The sequence below is a fragment of the Pagrus major genome, chromosome 9, assembly GCF_040436345.1.
Source record: "Pagrus major chromosome 9, Pma_NU_1.0".
Taxonomy (NCBI): domain Eukaryota; kingdom Metazoa; phylum Chordata; class Actinopteri; order Spariformes; family Sparidae; genus Pagrus; species Pagrus major.
The window spans coordinates 24,683,679-24,700,665 of record NC_133223.1 but is presented as its reverse complement, the minus strand read 5'-3'; the positions used below and the strand labels follow the sequence as shown (position 1 = coordinate 24,700,665).

The window sequence follows — 16,987 nt, the reverse complement described above, 5'->3', positions numbered from 1 at the left end:
GTTGTTAGGATCGTAGATTTGCTCTGATTTTATTATCAGTTTCCATTTTTTATCATCACGTAAAAAATTCACAATCTTCTCTAGGTCTAACTTGGCAGAAAAAGGCACACAGAGCAACACATAATGAACACTCGATGATGTGTTTTTTACTCTGGTATAAATGTGAAATACATGTAGAGTAGCCCAAGGGAGCAGTACACATCTGACTTATGCTATGATGTAATTTAGATATAATATGATTAAAATGAAGACCCAAGGCTGAGCAGTTAATGCTATCTGATGTGAACCAAAACAAGTCCTTTGCTCTGCGGTTAACTAAAAGAAATAATGATTTAATAGTGGTGCGCTGGCTTTGTGCTGAACGAGGACAAGCAGTGATTGCAAAGATCAGAGCCAGAGGAACACGTAAGTAATAATGAAACATGAAATCTGGCATCCCATGTGACAGTGTAGGTTATTCTCTAAAACTACTGTAGTTATATTTTCAAGGTGTCTTTGTTATACATGACAAAGATCTCCAACCAGGCTAAAACATCACAGTTACACAGTCTCCTGTGTCACATAAGAACAAACAGTATTTGCAGGGCTCCAGGGTGCAACTCTTTTGGTTGCAAATGTGCCCCAAAATCTGTCACGTGCGACTCACACTTTTCACTGATCGCACCAGTGTGCCTGAAATTAAGAAGTTTATTTTTTCAACAGTTAAGGTTAGAGCAGTTTCTTGTTGCGTGTTATCTAGGTGAGAGAAAACATGTATTTACACCTTTACTCCAGTTTACATAATGTGTTAAGATATTAAAATTGCGTGACCATTAATTATGTGCTGGTTCACCTAAATGAAAACGTTCATTTTCCACCCCTGGCCGCACCACAGCAGCCAGGGTGGAAAATGAGTCTGGAACCCTGAGATGTTCAAAAGTTGATGGGCAGCCCTACTTATTATCCACTGAAGTGTTTCGGCCACAGCAACAGCTAAAGCTACAGGTGCATAAATCCCAGCACATAACCATGAAATCTCCAACAACAAACATAGCATTCAGAAAGAGTAGTAAAGACCTTAGAGACTGTAAAATTAGCACTGTCACTGTCAGTTCATGAAATTACTGCCCTACTAAATTGGCCCCGGTGTACTGTAAGTGTTGTTATTGTGAAGCAGAAGCACCTAGGAGTAACACTAGCTCAGCCACAAAGTGTAGGCTGCACGTGGAGCATAAAAAATTGACTATCTTCTGTTGCATCACTCACTACCGAGTTTTAAACTGACTCTGGAAGCTCACAAACTGTTTGCTGGCACATCACATGATGGATTTTCATTGCCCAAGCAGCACCACGCAATGCCAAGTGTTGCACACTTGGACACACAAAGGAACTTCCAGGCGTGCATGAGTGTAAAATAAATTCCTTTACTTTCTTCCTGGAAATACAGAAACACAGGTACATTAGCACACCGTGGCTACATACTGCTGGCTGTTAATGTTGCCTAGACAACAGACATGCCCTCCTGAGCCACACACTAAGGACCCCTAGTGCCCAAAGCGCCTGCTGAGCCTCACTCATTATAACCACACATTGACCTACTAAAATATTATAGTTGCTGTTGTACATGGGCATATCGCAGTTCATGAATGAACAAAATAAAAACAAAATAATAGTAACTCAGAATGGGGGGGTGTACACTATCTATTGTCCATTAATATGCCCAACATAACTGTGGAGTCTATAGCACAGCACAACTGGACTCTAGACCAGCAAGAAACATATGTTTTTTGGAGAGAAAAATCATGCTCCACTATCTGGCAATCGATGGATGGATGAATCAGAACACTACCACCTGGAATGCTTGGCGCCAACTGTAAAGTTTGGTGGAGGAGGGACAATGGGCTGGGACTGTTTGTAAGGGTTTGGGACATGCCCCTTACTTCAAGTGAAAGCCCTTCATTCTGCTGCAGGATACAAAGACGCTCCAACTTTATGGCATCAGCTTTTCTGTTCCATCATGACTGTCCACAGAGTGAGGTCCGTGAATGGTTAGAATGGCAATTCAAATTAAAAATTACTCTGTTTTTTTTCATATTGCAATATATATGCCAGAAAACCAAATCTTGCAATGTCATTTTTTTTTTCAATTATTGTGCAGCACTAGTTTGTAGGAACTCGACTTGATTGCACAGAGACCTGACCTTAATCAATGTGAGTCAGGCCTTGACCTCAAACATCCTCCTTTGACTGAATAGGCACAAATTGGCTTTTGAATGGGCCCTCCAACAAGCTCATATAGGTGGTTTTGGAAATAAGTTTATATACTGAGCCTACCAGATATTATTGTCTTATTTATCTTATTTAATCTTTAATCTTATTTACTTTTATTTTTTTTCATTTTTGCAGGAAAGGATTAGAGATGTAAATGAGCCCAGCTGCAGTTCAACAGATTTGTACAGCTGATCTATAAAATCTAATGCTGCGCTGTCTAAGACACATTTTGTGCATGTCTGGAATGCAAAAGATTGCCTGAAAGTCTTTATTGGCGCTGGAATAAATAAATAAAGATAAATAACTAAATAAATGAATAGAGGACGCTTTTCAGAACTGCATATCAAACGATATGTGAGGAAGTTGAAAAGTTGCTTGATGTTGTTGGCTCAACAAAAACATCAGTGAAATAAAAAGGCTGTTATAAAACATCAGTGTGGGAGACTTGTTTGTTCTTTAAACTTTGACTAGATTATTGGCTGTAAACAGATACAAATCTGACAGGCTTTTTTATTAACTCATTAATTTGTGATTCAATCGTATCACACTACAGTGGAGCAGCTGTGAACCATTTAAAGTTAGGAGAACTACACATTTAAACCAACCCAATCAGCAGAGTAAATCTTGACAACTGTAAGTATGCTTCTGCTGCTTATCTGCAGATAAGTTAAACTTTTACGTTTCTTAATGTTGCAACTTTACGTTTATTTGGGTTAGTTTTCTATTTCTCTTGTCACAACATTGTGCTTATGCTCCGGTTAGGTTTAGGCACAAATAACACTTGTTAAGGGCGAGGAAAAAATCATGGTTTGGCTTAAAAAACTTGTTACGGCCGCCACAAAACCTGCAGGAAATGTCCAGAGGTCTCCTTAAAAACACGTGGTTCTGTCTGCACAAACATGGCTGGTGGCCTGACCTCCAGTGAAAAATATCCGGTTTTGGTGGCCACAAACATGGCTGGGAATTGCCATGAGCTCGCCTTTAAAATATTAAGTGGTGACACGTTTACGAATGGTGAAAAAGCCGGTGGCCCCTTGTCAAAAGAAACCAGTGGTTTCACACTTGGTCACTTGTTTGGTTGCCCTATCACCTGTAACTCCACCTCCTTGCCACCTACGTGAGGTAATAAACATGTAAATACAATGTGAAGTTTTGCACAAATGCCAATATGGTACATAGCCTATGACACATACACACTTGGATGTATCGCAGACACATTCACTTCTAACACTTTATCCTGGCGACTGGGCTGTTCAAACAGGAGGCGTGAAAAAGAACATGCTGTTGCATCGCTGGACTTGTGTTATCATCCTGAACATCCCACATTTTGTGTCAAAAACACATTCATATTTATCGTATTTTGAGCTATGTCAATTGTCTACACTGTATTTGTGCTAAACCTTGGTGTGAGGAAATATCGAGGAAGAGAAATTGTCTGTTAATGCCTTAAGAAGAATTTTCCATGGAGTGTCATCTTAGACCAGCTTAGCATTTACACCTCACCCTGTTTTCCAGCTATTAAAAATGTCCTTTCTGCTGGTTTGTGTTAGGTATAAATCACTAATGTCTGTAGACATACTGATGGATGATATTCTCTGTTTTTAGACAACATTGATGACAATGGCAGTGAGATCAGAAAGGGGCTATGACAGGACGTTAACAACAAATGGCTCTGAATACAATTTAAATATGTTATTGGCAAATTGTCCAATAACATGATCAACATTTTGACACAATCATTATCATTAAGCCAATTACCTCATCAGTTTGGATTCATATCGCCCTCTCTACAACATTGATCTTTCTCAAAGCTGGACTTTTCATAAAATATTCATTTCTTTATGAAAAGGTTCCCACTGAGAAGACACCTCATCTTCTAATCTCCAGTCTCTATCGACTACTGAGCTCTTCCAATTCCCAGATGACACAGAAAAATGTTCTTGGGGATGAAAAATGGTGGGATCAAAAAGCTATTTCTAGGCTCCAGCACCTCCTCCGGTAAATGTCCACGACACTTGAGCAGCAGCTTTTCTTGGGGAGCCATACTCATTTTACCGCAGCTCTGACACTTGGCAGAAAGGTCCCACATTCTTTCCCTCCGTAGGAAGACCTGTCTAACCCCAGGATACCCACTCTACAAATTACATCCCCCGACCATCTACTGGTGCCAGGCACCAGTTCAGGAGTCTGATCCGCAGTGCTGCCCGAGTGTGCTCTCCAAGAGAAAAGAGACTATGGATCGATTGCAGTATTGCCCAGAGCACTTACTGCTACTCACATCCAAACCACAAAAAACAATTTGGTGTGGGCATGCCCCCATGGATATTAATAATTGAAAGGTTTCTTGGTCATACCAGGTTTATTTCAGGGAAACAAGGGCCAACCAGTGATTTTCAGCACACAGTTACTCAGAAATACACCTTCCTTTAGCTCTATGATGTCTACTAAAGGCATTACTGACATTCTATCAAGTAACCTTCCATGACCAATTCATTTTCCCTCATAGCTGCAAAATGTGATAGGCCAAGATAACATGGAAAAAAAAAAGAAGTGAAAAGCACATAAAGCTTCTGAAAGGCAATTTGAATTTGTAATTTTCCAGAGAGCAAAGCTGGGGCAGCATAAGCATCTTGGCTGGTTGGCTCGTCTACCTGAACACTGGGATCCCGCAGGCCTTTCGGCTAGAGACGGATCACAGTTTATTCTGATGTTTTGAAACATAAAGGCTAAGTGCACATTCAATAGGAGAAATTCTGTGCAGCTCAAGGACCACGGGCGAACGACTTGGATCATAACAATGCCTACCACTCAATAACTGTTCATTGCTTCGCCGGCAACAGAGCTCGCTGCGAGTGATTTTCTGTTGGTTTCATACTCTCATATCTGCTGCGGGCTGTGGATCTTTATGAATGCCATCAAAAGACAGTATGCCACAAGAGAGCCTAGTGCAAAACAGCGTGAGCTGTTTTTTCCACCCCTTGAAATATATTAATGACACTGTTTGAGAGAGGAGCTGGCTCATCCCATAGAGATCCAGCGTTGAAGAGTGTGGGCACTGACCTGAACAATTCCACACTTCACTTGCTCCCCGGGGGGCTTTCATGCACATTTACTAACGGCAGGGGCGAGGTCATGCTGCCCTTTTAGCGCCGCACTGACACACTAACAGCTCTGCACTATGAAACACACACTCACACACACTGCACTGCACGCACAATGCCGAGCCTCTGCGAAGCACTGAGATATGACACAAGTTCACCTGTGAAAAGAGACAAGAACATTCAGACAGCACGAGCACGCTGAATACTTGAGCACACCTACCGACACACACGCTACGCAGAAGCATACACACAGACAGGAAGCATCTTGTCTGTTGATGCTCCTTCTACCCTCCCGGGGACTGAGTGCTGAACTACAGGTGTGCTCTCGCTCTGTCTTTCGTCTGCTGCAGTTTATACATGTTACTGCCTTCCTCCGGAGCACACTTCCTCTCAGCCAGCAGCTTATCAACAAACAATTTAGGATTCAAACATACGCCGCCTCTCTCTCCTGCTCTGACAACATCGCTCTCTTGCATTGCATTGTCATTCTGTCTCTTAGCCTCCGTCTGCCTCAATAGCTCTATCTCTCTTTCAGTTTCAATGTTGCCAAGAGCATGACACAGTCTATTGTTTAGACATTCAAAACATGGTGCAATGCTTAATTGAAAACATACAAGGTACAAACCAGGTTAATATAAGGCCCCTTGTTGACCACATTGATGGCACTCAGCTCTTAAGCAACAATAGCTGCGAACAGATGATTGTAAATGTGGCTATCTGCAATAAAACTCAACAGTTAATTGTTTTTGACTGAGTGCTTATGATTTCACCACTGGCCCATCTGTGCAATTATCAAGTTCAATTTTAAATCATATCAGCTTGTTAGCTAGCTATCTGTAAAATCTTTTTGGATGATTGGGTCAGATGCGTTCATCCCTCTGTCCGTCCATCTGTCAGACATGATTATGAGAGAACCGTATTCTGCTTTTTTAAGAACGTTGGAAGGATGATTTGTCTCGGGACATTTTTTTTTTTGGCATTTTAAAGAATACCCTGGACTTCTTTAGGGAGGATTGTTACAATTTTCTCAAAGCTGCTGTTGTTGTCCAATCTGAACATGAACCAGCTGGTGATAACTGGTGCTAGCAGTGGTCGGTTGCTTTGCTAATGTCAGTCATCTGGATGGTGTTTTAGAAAGAATATTAGTCTTTGGTTGCACATGTTGGACTAACAAACAGTTACCTTTACTCGTTTCATATGCTAAAATGTAAACTCTGGACCAGTGGCGAGTTTATGGTCTGATGGGGCCCAAGGCAAAAAAATCCCAAAAAACATTTTCAAATAACCAACAAAACATTTAATTTTTTTTTTTTTTTTTTTATTCCCTATGTTCACATTAGTAAAATGTTCTAATATACACAAAACCAGAACAATAATAGCCTAAATTAATAAATTATCAACTTAATTGTTAGTAATCGGCATTATAAGGCCATCAACATATAAAGTATTGATTTTGAGGCAGCAGTAGTGCACAGTATAATGCCTCTATGGTTTAAGGGGGTTTATAGTTGCAAAATTGCAAAATGTCCCAATATGACTGACCATTGGGGACCTCTTCTCCTAAATTTCTTTTGGGGGCCCCAAACTTGTACCTTGTTTACCTCTCCTGGTGTTGCGCCTGTGCACTGGACATCAATGTTCTTCCACAACAGATTGGATTAAGTGACAACTAAAGATTACCAGCTTTCCAATACCTTCTTAAACATCTAATTCAAAGATTTTCAAACCCAATTCTCTCAAATACAATGTCCGAACATGGCATAGTTTGAGATGAATAGTAACTGTTACAGCACTGAGAATTTCTATAAATGAAATCAATCAGGCTTTACAGAAGCTCACAGACAACAATTTTAAAAGAAATATAAAGAAAGACTTTCCTTGCACAAAATCTATGAATGCCATCACTTTCATTGATTTATGTATATTATGTCTATTTTCAAAAAATGTAATCTTTCAACGATTTTAAGTACCTGTGGGAACCCTGGATTGCACACATATTTTTCAGCTCTTGGATGATATAGGAAAAGATGAAAATGTAGGCCAATACAATGTAAAGTTATGTTAGTCACTATAAACCAGGGCTGCCCAAAGTGGGGCCCGCGGGCCAAAGGTGGCCCGCCATATGGTTCAATTTGGTCCACCAGATGCTTCTAAAAGAAAAAGATTAAAAATTTAATTAGAAAATAAAATAATGTTTATAATGTGTCTTCTGAGGTAAAAATGCTCTTTATTTATGTGGGATCCCCAATTATTATTTTTCATAATCTGAGTATGGCGGGCTGTGCAGGAAATCAGTCAGTAAAGGGAATTTGGGATCCAGGTATCATTTTGCATCTTAACAATGCAATATGATTCAATAGGAAATTGTCTTTTTTTGCCGGTGGCCCACTGTTAAGTTGCAGTTTTGGCCCTCGAACAGAAAATGTTTGGGCACCTCTGCTATGAACCATATAAATCAAAACATTATAAGTCTTTGGAGCTGAACATGGGTGTTTGAGGTAAATATGTGCGCACAACAAAACCTCTTTCAACAAGCTACAGCTTTTTTCTTTCCCTTTAACAAACCATGAATGATGGGGAAGTGTTTGAACATGTATTTTAAGACACTGAGCTCTTTTGATTACATTTTGGGAAACCATGCAAAGCTTGTTCCATCTCATATCCAATTTACTCCATCATACCTTTCTTTCCCTGTGGTTCCTTGCAGTTATCGTGAAGGCAGGCGCCCCAGGGTGACCACTGGGAGAGCAGGCACGGGTGCTGGCAAGGGATGGAGCAGTGCTGGACGGCGGAGGGGGGCTCTTCACCAGCGCACAGCCTGGCATTCACAGGCCTGGACACTGAACAAAGACAAGGAACACAGGCAAGGAAATACTGGGTTTAAGTCAACACACAGGCAGTGGTGGAGTGTATTTCTGTGTGTGTGTGTGTGTGTGTGTGAAAAAGCATATCTGAAATTGGAATGCAAGCAGAAATAATTGCTTGATGTTGTGAAGACAGTGAAGAAGATAAAGAAACATCACGAGAAGCGTCATTCGATGAAAAGTACAGATGTAATTTCACTCTGATTGGGAAGAGAGTGGGTTATACTGTATATTGGTAAAGTCTAGCTTCAAATTTTGTACAATATGGTGAGAGGCAGGGTAGATTTAGCTAAGTGTATTGTGGAGAAATAAAGGAGAAAATAGAAAGAAGAGAAAGAAAATTGCACCTCGTACCTCAAGCCCGGCTCAGGAGAATATTAAATAGAGGGCAGCGGCCGGCTGAGGGAGTAAACAGGCGCTGAATAGGGAAATATCAAGGCAAGACACGGTATAACCAATTCACTATTAAGCATGGCTGGTATCATTTGTAGATCACAGAGAGCTCAGCCACCTGTAATGGGCTTTGACATTAGTCTCTCACACAGAACGACTGGGTTTTTTTGCCTGTCCACAACACAGGGACTTATTCAATCTAATATTCCATTTTGATGCAGCTCCGCACACCATTGAGTGGCAAATTTCCATTTAAATGAGAGCCCAAAGAGGAATCCACTAAATATCCATTGTGCATTTTGTCTTCACACCAAAAGTAATTTACATGGTGTTTGATCCCCTTTGTAAAAATGAGATGCTTGCTTAAACGCGTTCATAAAGTGCGTTGTACAGATCTGTCCGCTTTGTTCCCCAGATAGCGGTTTTCTTGTGTTTGTCAGTTGCATTACGAGACATCCAACCAGAGCAAACATTACCAAACCAAGTAGATCTCCATATTGCAGGCAGACAGCCACATCTGTCTAAATTAGCTTAAGCTGTGCAGGCCACATCAAGGTACACATTATAGTTGACGTATAGATTTTTGTCCCTTACATCACTTTGTTGAAAGATCTGCCCCTCATTGATATTCTGTATTCAGCTTATTGTCCAAATACACCTCTAGTAAGAAGTAAAGCCACCCGGGACTCATCAAGTCGGCAATATAGGAAAATACGGATGAGGCAAAATTAATATCTTATTATTAAATAAATGGTAATTTATTTAGCAGGAAGGAGTATGATTTGCAAAACAGGACCTTATAGTTGAAAGCCATTACAAACTACCCACTGTGCTTAATTAAAAAGATGAATGAAATACTTGGTATGCATTTGCGGCTGTTTTTCTCTTGTAGTGATTGATTTTGTATAAGCCTTAAACTTTCAACTTGTTTAATTTACATTTTTGTGAAGAGAGTATTACTTTTTGCCACAGTTCACAAACACACAGTGACACTGGTTGCCTTGGTGATTCTGGCAGCAACCAAATTCAGCATGCTTTCTCATCTCTGTTCACATCAACGTATCTACCGAAAGTAATTAACTTTAGCTTCACATGCAACCTGGATAACTTGTAGTGCTTTCGGGTTGTTTACACAGCTAATCAGACTAAATCTTTTACATTTTGAGTACAAATACATCTAAGCTGTTGCTTTTCATCTCTGAGCGATACCTACAATTGTGATTAGAGGATCAGCCTTCAGGTTTTTCTCTTTTATTCTAAAGCCTTAATGTTCTCGTTCTTTCCAACAAAACTTTCACTAAAAAGGAAGTGATGAGTTTTGTGATTCTGGCTGCGGAAAGAGGACTTTGTTTGGAATAAAGAAGAAGGGAAAAGACAGAGTAGCATGCAGAATGAGGAGAGCCGCCGCTGCTGAACAACGGAAACTTTGAAAACACAATCTTAAAACTTTGTGAGAATGGCAAATGTGAAGAGGGTTAGGGCAAAGGTCTATACTGTGAAACATTTATCAGGTGTATATTCTTCAAATTTGGTCAAAAATGGGCAAGTGCAGAAAAAGGCAAATGCTCTCCTAAATGCATAGTTGAGAGCTGCAGACAGACACAATAAAGGCATTAAAAACCAGCTAAGTTGATTTGGTTCGGAGGAGCCCTCCGAGGACATTACTATAGATACAAAATGTTTATCAATTCAATAAAAAAAAAGAATAATCGTCAGTTCATTATTTTGCATCCAAAGACAGATATGCTATATATGAGACCTACGTTATTTTGTTTTGGGTTATTTTAACCACGTTTAACATGGAATGAAACACTGACATGCATAATGTTACGCTTCTGCTTCTGGCACAGTTGACGTTGTAATCTTGTGTTCTTATGGAAACAACTTGGTGACAGGCTTTAATTCCTGCTATTATGGCTGTAAGTACATACTCTGAAACAGTAAGAACGAGACAGGCTGCAATTCACTGTGTATATTTTTAGCACGGTGCACATACGGTATATGTATATGCACCATAAGCAGTAAATAGAGTATCTGTTTTGTTTTTTTTAAACCAGTGACAATACAAGTTTTGGTATCAACACCAAACAATATCGATGCTTTGATTTGATGATCTGTCATTCTTAAGATGCTGACATATGTTCAAGTGTTCATTTTTCTCATCATTTTGGATTTCATTAGTTATTTGATGCAATAAAAAGGAGGTCAAATGTCATGATTGACAGCTGAGCCCTGCTTGCAGTTGAGTTGGGCAGGAACTCGATACCATGGCTCACTGCTTGATCAGTACCAAGGAACCTAAAAAAGAAGGAAGGGTCATTATGTCACCCAATCTTACTTTGGTGCCGTACCGTGGTGCCAGCTTTATTGAAGTCGTATGACTTCTGATGAAAAAATGCCTCCAGAAAATGAAAGACCACACTTCAGAGAGGAGGTTAACCACAGATTTTTTTTAATCAACATGTTGTTCGTCCCTCGATTTTGTTTGGGAAAGGAGCCCTATTCGCATTGCCACTGCAGCCTCGTCAGTGATAATCGCTCAGACCAGCCCTGTCAATCATTTAAATTTTTTTTTTTTTTTAAAATCAGCCATTGATTAGTGTGTTCTTTCATTTTCATTTCATACAACATAGATAAGTTGGATTTTAGTGTGTTTCTCCATGCATCTCCCATAGACTTCAATACAGCTGTCACCACAGTCTGGCACCAGTAAGATTCAGTGACATAATAACCAGTGCTTCACAGTCTCTGGCTGCAAATCACATCACCAGCTCAAGATTGCACCGCTCGTATCTGCAAAATATTACCTTCATTTTTGTATAGTGGGAAGATACATGTTTTTCTTGACAGAAAAGAACAGTTGTTCTCTTATCAAACTGCAAACAAGCAGCTTGTGTTGACAGGAACGATTTGAGCCGAAAAAAAAAAAAAATAACTACCATGATTATGAAACTGACCAGACATTCAATACTCAGTTTATGATACGCACTGCGAGAGACACATTGAAGTCTTGAGTAATGTTTATTAAATGCAGTGAGAGTTTCCAAGTTTCCACAACTCCCAGGAAAAAAATTAAAGTTTTATTTTGTTTTGGCTCTCTCCCATTTTGAGTAACGAACTACAGTACCTTTCTTCTTTTCTAACTTTAATTCTCTATATTAACTGACTTCATTATCTGAAGCCACCTGTTTACACTTTACTACAGGCTGTTAAATCTGCATGATACGAACATAATGCATAATAAAATAAGCATAATTCACAGTGGGAAGGATGAGCAGGTTCTGCTGGATGTTCAAAGTAAACAAATTCATCCCCTTTAATACTTTACCCGATGTGCCGTATTTGATTTAATGTGAAAACACGCCGCCCTGCAACTTTGCAACAGTTTCTCCACCGCATAAAACTGTTTTACTTGTTTTGTGAAAATGCCCATTTTCTCCTACAATCCAGGCCAGCCACAATTACACAGATGCTTGTACAATATAATGCAATCCTAGGTGTTCAAGTTACTGTGTCCACCCCCGCATTAAAGTGATTTAGTCGGTTAGGTTTCCCACACTAACACTAACTGTAGAGGGAGGTGAGGCTGAAAACGCTAAAGGAATTATACTTTTAAACTTTGGCTGTAATAATACCACTTTTTGTGTGCATTAGATAATTCATGTGTAACTACAGCGGCAGAGATATTCCATGAAATCTTGTGCTAGTTACAGTACCGGTGATGACCAATGCTCAACAGGCAGCCGCTGGTCCCATCTTTCCTGACGTGCTTGTATGACAATTGTCTGGACTCGGAGCACATAAACAGCAGGGTCGACAACAATAATAATAATAATAATAATGGATTTTTTTTACTGTTTTACAAATATCCTCTACAGTGCACTCCAAGCGGGGTATTTCCATTAAGATGCTAGCGAGATTGGTTGTTATCTGAAAAGGAAATGAGAGTTCTGATATAATAAAAATTACTGTTACATAAACGGTAAAATGTTTTTTCTCTGCAATTTATTATCATCCTTACACAAGTGCAAATGTTGGATTAATTTATTTCTAACAGTCGGAAGGGTCCGTCCATTTTTCATTGTCAGTGGTGCACTTTTCAACCTGCAGCAAAGTTCACAATAGCTCTTAATTACTTATGAAAGCTGATCTGATGTAACTTTGGTGTTTTGCTCAGTCATTTTCTGCTCGTCACACTACTTCTTATAGAGTTTTTGATGCAGCGCAGTCGTTCAACCTCCCGCCCCTCTTGTTTTTGTACCCCCTCGACTCCTCTCAGCGTGTCTAAGTCCGTCTGACATGAGATGCGAGCGGAGGAGTTGAGGAAGAGACGCGAGGAGAGAGGAGTCGAGGCAATAGGCATTTAACAAAATGAGTGTCACTGCCTCGGAGATGTATATTAAAGAAACATCAACTAAATATGACATGTGGCACGGCTGCATCATCCGCCCATTGTTTTGCTGTCGTCTACTGTTGTATTTTATGATCTCTGTCTGATGAGCAGAACAGTGTTCATGACAACTTATATATTGACTTTGATGCAGCTCACAACGTTGCATAATGTCACATAAATGTCACATAAAGGAAAGGACCACAAAGGAGCACATTTGTAGAGTCCTGCCACCACCATGGTTTGAATATTCCAGCTCTATATCACACCTCTTTGGTCAAAGGTGCCGAAAAATACTTAGACCTGTGCATCCTCGCTTCTACCCCCCTCCGGAAAAGCCTCCTCTGTCCTCGCTCCTCTCTCCCCGAAGAGAATTTTAGGAATTGAGACATCCTTTACTATGGTGCGCTGAGATTGATTTCAGAGTCACAGGCAGGAGGACGGAGGAGCGAAGAGGCGAGATGGCACAAAATAGAGAAACAAAACAAGCTCCTGGTGAAGTCAAGACTCCAGGAAGCACAGGAAATATACCCCCTGTACAACCACAGTGTGTTGGTTTTACATTTTGGCTTAATAACGGATTAAAAAGAGATATAGAGGAGCTACCGTGCTCCCTTTGGACAGACCCAGGTTACCTATTATGTTTTCTGTATTTTTCTTTTTCTATTCTCTCTGCTGAGCAAAGCTAACCAGCTGCTGGCCTTATATAAACTATACAGACATGAGAGTGGTATCCGTCTTTTCATCTAACTCCCTTGAGAGGAAGGAAAATAAGAGTATTTCTGAAAATGTCAAACATTGCCAAGAGGTGTGGCACACCTGCAAAATGAAATACATTCTAGGCAAACAGTTGTTTTGCAGTATGCCGTAAGTACGGGTATTTCCATTTTCATACTGCCCCGTGAGGCTTCCAGCATGAAAGAAGTGTAAACATTTTATGTCAAACTGAGGTAAAATATATACTGATGCCACACCAAAATGCCAGTTGCTTGAAGTTCCTTGAAACAAACAAACAAAAAAAAAACAATAAACTTCTGAGGTAAAATGAGCTTTTTCACATGTAGAGTGGTGGATCCCTGCTGTTCAAAGCCTCAGCTGCAGTATATTGTAGCACAGGAAAGCACAGTCCGAATAAAATGATAATCCTCATTGACTGCTTGCACTTTGAACATGCTTCAGCTGCAGCAACACAGTGTGCTCATGATTGTTTTCCTGGTGCAACATAATGCTCTGCTGCTAACCTTAACTTTAATAATTTATGCTCACAGCTTATATGAAAACACACCGCTGAGTTTACTCTGACTTTATTTCTGGTATCTCTTGAGTTGCCATGTGCTTCAACCGAGCGCTGGGTCAACCGCGATGAATGCAGATTTTCTTACCCTCTTTCCTGTGATGTGGTGCTGAGTCATCAGGGACTTGAACGCAGTAGGTCTTCCTGGTCTGGATCCCACCGCCGCACAGAATACTGATGTTAGCCTGCCGCCGATCCTGCTGGCTCAGTAAAGGGAGGATGCGACATTCTTCCCAGTCAGTGGCCCTCCACACATACCTGACAGAGAGCAGACAAGCATGTAAATACATTTGCAATGCAAGCAAGGAAACAGCAATTAAATTGCGTCACGATTGAAGACACTGTTTCTTTTAGGAAGTCGACCCAGAATAAATGCTGGCAGTGTAGGTTTCTGCAAACCACGGATATGTTGTAACTTTACGTTTCTTTAGGTCCAATTTTTTTTATTTTATGTTGTGATGCTGGTTAGGTTTAGACACAACAACCACTTGCTTAGAGTTAGGAAAAGATCATGTTTTGGCTTGAAATACCTGCTTTGGATACCAGAAACACAGACATGTCCTAATTTCTAGTCCAAAATATCATTTTTTTGTTGCCACAAGAAATCTTAGCAATGTAGGTTTCTGCAAACCGAAATATGTTGAAACTTTACATTTCTCTATGTTGCATCTTTACATTTCTTTAGTTTTATTTTCTATTTTATGTTGTGACATCACTGTGCCTATGGTCTGATTTGATTTAGGCACAAAAACTACTTGGTTAGGGCTGAGAAAAGATCATGTTTTTGGCTTAAAATACCGCTACAAACACAAATAAAATTTTTCTCGAGGTCCCCTTAAAAATGTCCACTGGTGTCATGCTTGCAAATGTTGAAAATGCAGTCTCAAACCGCAGTCACTTGCTTTGGTAGCCTTCTCGCCTGTAAATCCACCACCATCCCCTCGTCGCAACCATGCAATGCGAACGTGATATGACACGTTTTGTAGAAATGTCAAAAGAAATGTGAACAGAAACATTAACTGCCGGTACTTTATCCTGACAACCAGATAATGTTGTTGTTGAAACGTTGATGGATTTTCAGAAGCTGCAATCCATTCAGAAACAACTGATAAATGAGCGTATTGAAAAAGGATAAAGTATCAGTATACACAGCGGTGTTGTTTCAGGAAAGCCACACAAAGCAAAAGACAAATTAATGGGAGCAGTCTCTGGTAAAAGCCTCTCTCACAGTACGTCAGGAGGAGGGAGGCATGATTGTTTTGATTTCAAAACTTCTAAACAAATGTTTAGTTTCAACTATGAAAAATGCAGTGGTGCATAAAGCAATATTATTGGAAGGGTTTACCAGAACAACAGCCTGTAGTAATCTATCAAATGCTTAATTTCCGTAATGAGTTTTCCCTAATCATGTAAATCCTCTGCTCTCAGGCACTCCATGTAGATTTAGCAAATAAAACAAAATCTACCAACAGGGAAAATAATTCTCTATTGATTACTTTGTTTACTGCATGTGATATTAGGCAAAAGCCTTTTATCTTAACCCAAACACTCCTGAAACAATGAGGCTCTATCAAATACTGTTTGTCATCCATGTCATGTCCGTTGAGTGAGAAGCTCCCAACAGTACAGAAGGTTATTGTAGGTGCCACAAGATAATTGAGGGAATGCCGAAAAATATGCACAAAGTAATTCAATAGTGAAATCATGAATATTTCCAGCCTCTAGGCTTCCTCGCATAATTGTTCAGGTGAAAAAGCTCAGAGAGGCAAAATTAAAAATCATTATTTGGTTTTAGACTTTGACATTTGATGCATAAACATCTGCATCAGGAGATCACACACGAACAAAGCTTTTGTTTCTGAGGATTGTGAGCTCAGAGTGAGATGATAACCATCACTGTTGAGAACTACCTGGGGCAGATTGAAAGTAAATCTCCCATGATGTTGCAAGCTTCTTTTTCCTCAAGGGCAGGACATCGTTTGCCCCCTCCGACTAGAATCTGAGTCATGATCCGTGACCGGAGGCGGTAACCAGGAGACAGGTCGCTGGAACGGCAGGTCTTCGAGCAGGGACTCCACGATGACCAATCAGACGTCTGACAGTCTTTGGGCATCACACACGCCTGGAACGTGAGGGGGTTGTTGTCCTTGGTACAGAGACTGCAGATGGAGAAGAAAAAACATGTTGAATTGTGGCACATCAAAGAAGCTTAATTTCATTAAATAAAATCTTTGTAACCCCGCCAGAGATTGAGAATAGAGTTGCTGCAAGAAAATTAGAGAGAACGAAACAGAGGAGTGACAGATGTTAGGTGTGGTTGGGATTTAAATAGATTGGTAGAGCGATTTGATTTTATTAAGTCAGAATCACATCAATTGTAAGAAATACCATCTGCGACAGTAGGATAGCGATTCCCAACCAGGGGGACTTGTACCCCAGAAGGTACTCCTCCTCTCCATGTACCAGCTCTGCTGCAGGGGGTACATAGAGAGTTCGTAGAGTAGCTCAACTAATTTTAAAAAATGTATTTTATTATACATCCACATGTGTATAATTGCAATTAAGAGTGCATGAAAACTAGTTACTGTAGCAAGCGAGCAGAGATGAAGTTAGCTAAAAGTAATGGATAAATGTTGGAACATCGAGCTTTGCAACTCTATGTTGGAGTAGACTTGAAAACTTGAAAAAAACAAAA

The 16,987-nt window shown here is 40.1% G+C and overlaps 1 protein-coding gene across 1 annotated transcript in view; it reads right to left on the bottom strand.

The window, feature by feature from the left end:
• The window catches only part of thsd7ba (thrombospondin, type I, domain containing 7Ba), a 163,452-nt gene that overhangs the window by 87,990 nt on the left and 58,475 nt on the right, over positions 1 to 16,987 (bottom strand). Inside the window, exons 4-6 of the mRNA XM_073473020.1 lie at positions 16,203 to 16,451; positions 14,381 to 14,550; positions 8,033 to 8,191 (exon numbers count right to left, since the gene is read on the bottom strand). Coding sequence (XP_073329121.1) covers positions 8,033 to 8,191; positions 14,381 to 14,550; positions 16,203 to 16,451 — 578 coding nt within the window. The remainder of the gene's footprint in view (positions 1 to 8,032; positions 8,192 to 14,380; positions 14,551 to 16,202; positions 16,452 to 16,987) is intronic.